This window comes from Populus trichocarpa, chromosome 14, assembly GCF_000002775.5.
Source record: "Populus trichocarpa isolate Nisqually-1 chromosome 14, P.trichocarpa_v4.1, whole genome shotgun sequence".
In the NCBI taxonomy this organism is placed as follows: domain Eukaryota; kingdom Viridiplantae; phylum Streptophyta; class Magnoliopsida; order Malpighiales; family Salicaceae; genus Populus; species Populus trichocarpa.
The window spans coordinates 3,291,314-3,294,325 of NC_037298.2; the positions used below are offsets into that span (position 1 = coordinate 3,291,314).

At 32.6% G+C, this 3,012-nt stretch overlaps 1 protein-coding gene across 1 annotated transcript; it reads right to left on the reverse strand.

Moving 5' to 3' along the window:
* Positions 1-266: 266 nt before the first annotated feature.
* On the reverse strand, positions 267-2,148 carry LOC18105092 (ankyrin repeat-containing protein BDA1). The gene is made up of 2 exons (XM_006375116.3): positions 1,499-2,148; positions 267-1,255 (listed from the first exon to the last, which is right to left on the reverse strand). Exons 1-2 carry the CDS (start codon positions 2,069-2,071, stop codon positions 449-451), a joined length of 1,380 nt encoding a protein of 459 aa, XP_006375178.2. The 5' UTR covers positions 2,072-2,148; the 3' UTR covers positions 267-448.
* Between the last annotated feature and the right edge of the window lie 864 nt (positions 2,149-3,012).

Consider the following 3,012-nt stretch of genomic DNA (forward strand, 5'->3'; position numbering starts at 1 on the left):
TCGCCGGTCTAATCCCATATCACAGCTAGATTTTTTATAATTTGGTGTTTAGATTTTTCAAACACGGGACCGTAGAGTTCTTGCATGTCACCTAAAATCCTTTTGAAATCTTCCTTTATTGTATGATGATTTTTTGCAATATTCTGGGTTTTCCACTTGGGCTACCTAATCTATCCCAAGACAGGGCCTCTAGGTAATAGCTAGGCTTATAAGAAGAAAAAGCATAGAGAATCTTGCAATGTGAAGACATGGATGAAGCAAGGAGAGGTGAAGAATGCACTGAATTGATAAATTTACAAAATTAACAAACGCTGTGAGAAATTGATCTTTACTACTGCTACAGAACAGAATCTTGGATAAATTATTACTATGATGTTACATCGGAACTCATTTGCAAGCTTAATGGGCAGACACATCAAAGAACTTTGAAATGAATGAAATTTTAATTTCACACCGTGGCCCGGTTCCTATCAGCAGAAGTTCTTGTCTTTTTCAGAGGAAGGACACCCCATTTCTTAAGTATCCATATCATAAAACGGGCAAACTCTGCGAGAACTAGCAGGCCAACCGACCAGACCACTGCGTCTATTGTTTTCCTTTCTGTTGGTGACATATAAATTACTGCAATCACGTAAGTAGCAGTCATTGAGAGTATGGCAAGACGCAAGCCGGCTCTGAGAGGAAATCCGCTGGTTAGGAGGGAAATCATGGCTATGGATGCAAAAAATCCAACTGCATTAAAGACAGTGAATACGGCAAAAACTTCAGGGTCACCAGTCATGACAGCCTCTCCAGGCAAAATATCTCTCTTTTGAACGCTATTAATCGTTTGAGATCTTCGAGACTCTGCTGACCAAAAACCACTGGGAGGGCTAAGTGTAGCTTGGTATGTCACTGTTGCTATAAGCGTTGCGACAACCATTAATGCGTTCTGAGTTTCAGTTGATGACTCTTCAATTTCTAGCTTCAACTCTTTCCAGAGGTTCCATGGACGAGAATTTTGCGATGTATGATTAACATTCTTGTTAATGTTCTTCACTTCAACTTGGAAAGTCGAAGCAGGATTTGTTGTGATATCCATAGCTTTCATTGCTCCTGCTTGCTGGAACATCTCTAAGATACTGATGTCATTGTATTCACCTCCACTTTGAAGAATAAAATCAAGAACATCCTTTGCTGTGAATCCACTTGCGTTAATAGAATTTACTTCTACTCCGTAAGCAATGGCCTCTCGACCAATTAATAGCCTTATGGTCTGCATAAAGAAACAACATGTAATGAATGCTTCACCCCTGCATATAATATACATCTACTAAGGTATTTATGTGATTTGATTATTTGAATCTAAAACCCAGCTCTGAGAATGCAAATCAAACCTCGTGGACTATTGTTTTGATCAATGTATATATGTTTGCATCTGATAATCACAGATTAAAGCACTATATTTTTCAAATGAATCAAAATAGTATAGAAATATGTAAGAATAATTTTCCCTTACCTCATGTTGTTTTCTGAGGGTAGCTAGATGCATTATGGTGTTACCATCCTTGTCCTTCCAGTTAACAATCTCCATCATGTCAAGTTTCTTGATCTCTTCCAACAAAACCTTAACAGCTTCAGCCTGGTTACTCTTTACAGCTACATGAAGCACAGTTTCACCGCAAATCGTTACCTCTTTAACAGATTGTGGGCAAGCACATACTAATTCCTTCACAATATCAACTCTTCCTTTCATTGCTGCTAAATGAAGTGGTGTTTTGCCATCTTTTCCCTTTAAAAGACAAATATCATATCCTACCCTTAAAAGCTCTCTCACCAGCTCTACATGCCCATTTGAGGAGGCAATGTGTACAGGACTAAAACCATCTTGATTTAGCTCCCTGGCAAATGCTGGCTTTTGGCACGCTACTTCTCTTGTGATTTCGAGGTGGCCAGCTAATGATGATAGGTGTAGAGGATTCTCTGTTGAGTTCAAAGAAATGCGGTCAAGTATAAGTGGATCTTCTGCTAGTAATGAGCGAAATGCAGCTATATCACCAGAAAGAATGGCATCAAACAATCTTGAATCCATTATAATTGGCAGCAATTATCTCACTACAGTAGTACTTAAGTTTTTGAGGGAAATGGTAGACAACAAAAAAAATTTAGTACTCGTGATGTTGTTGAAATGAAATGTTTTGCATATGTTATAGCAAATAACTACTTACTTGGAAGGAAGGAAAAAATAAAGGCGAACTTTTTAAATACTTTTTTTTACTATAAAAATCCTAATTATAAATTAAAAGTCTTATACATGCATTTAATTAAATAAATTAAAAACTATTTGTATCAATAAATACAAAAAAAAAAGTGTTAACTTGTCTATTCGACTCATCTAACTGCAAGTTGAATAATTTTTTTTCTAACACAAATAAATTCATATATAAATGTTATTTACGTATTTTTTTTATTATGAATAAAAAATGTAACTTTGAACTAAGAAGTTGATACTAACATATAATAAAATATAGTAAATATTATATGCGTTAATAAAAATATAAAATGTTTCAAGCTCATTTTTAACATAGAAAAAAAATAGAATAATGTTACAATTGTTACATTAAAATATTATTTCCTTGATTTTTGTATAATAATTTTAAAAAAAATTGTAAAGAGAAAAAATTAAAAAACAAATTTCAAAAGAATAAAGATAAAAACAAAAAGAATAATGTAAATAAGTCAAGTATAGAGTGATAAATACTCAAAGTAAAGAATAAAGGTAATATTTTTTTCTAAAAAAAATATAAAAAAACTATTACAAAAAAATAAAGATAAGAAAAGAAAATAGTAGTCAATAGGCCAAGTGTAAAATTATAAAAATATTAAGTATAAAAATTAAAACAAATCCAAGAAAAATTTGTTTTCTAAAAAAAACTGAAAATTACAGATTTATCACTTCTACATTAAAAAAATTAAAAAAAATCAATTGTGTTATTTTTACAGACCATTTACTTTTATTATTATTATTATTAT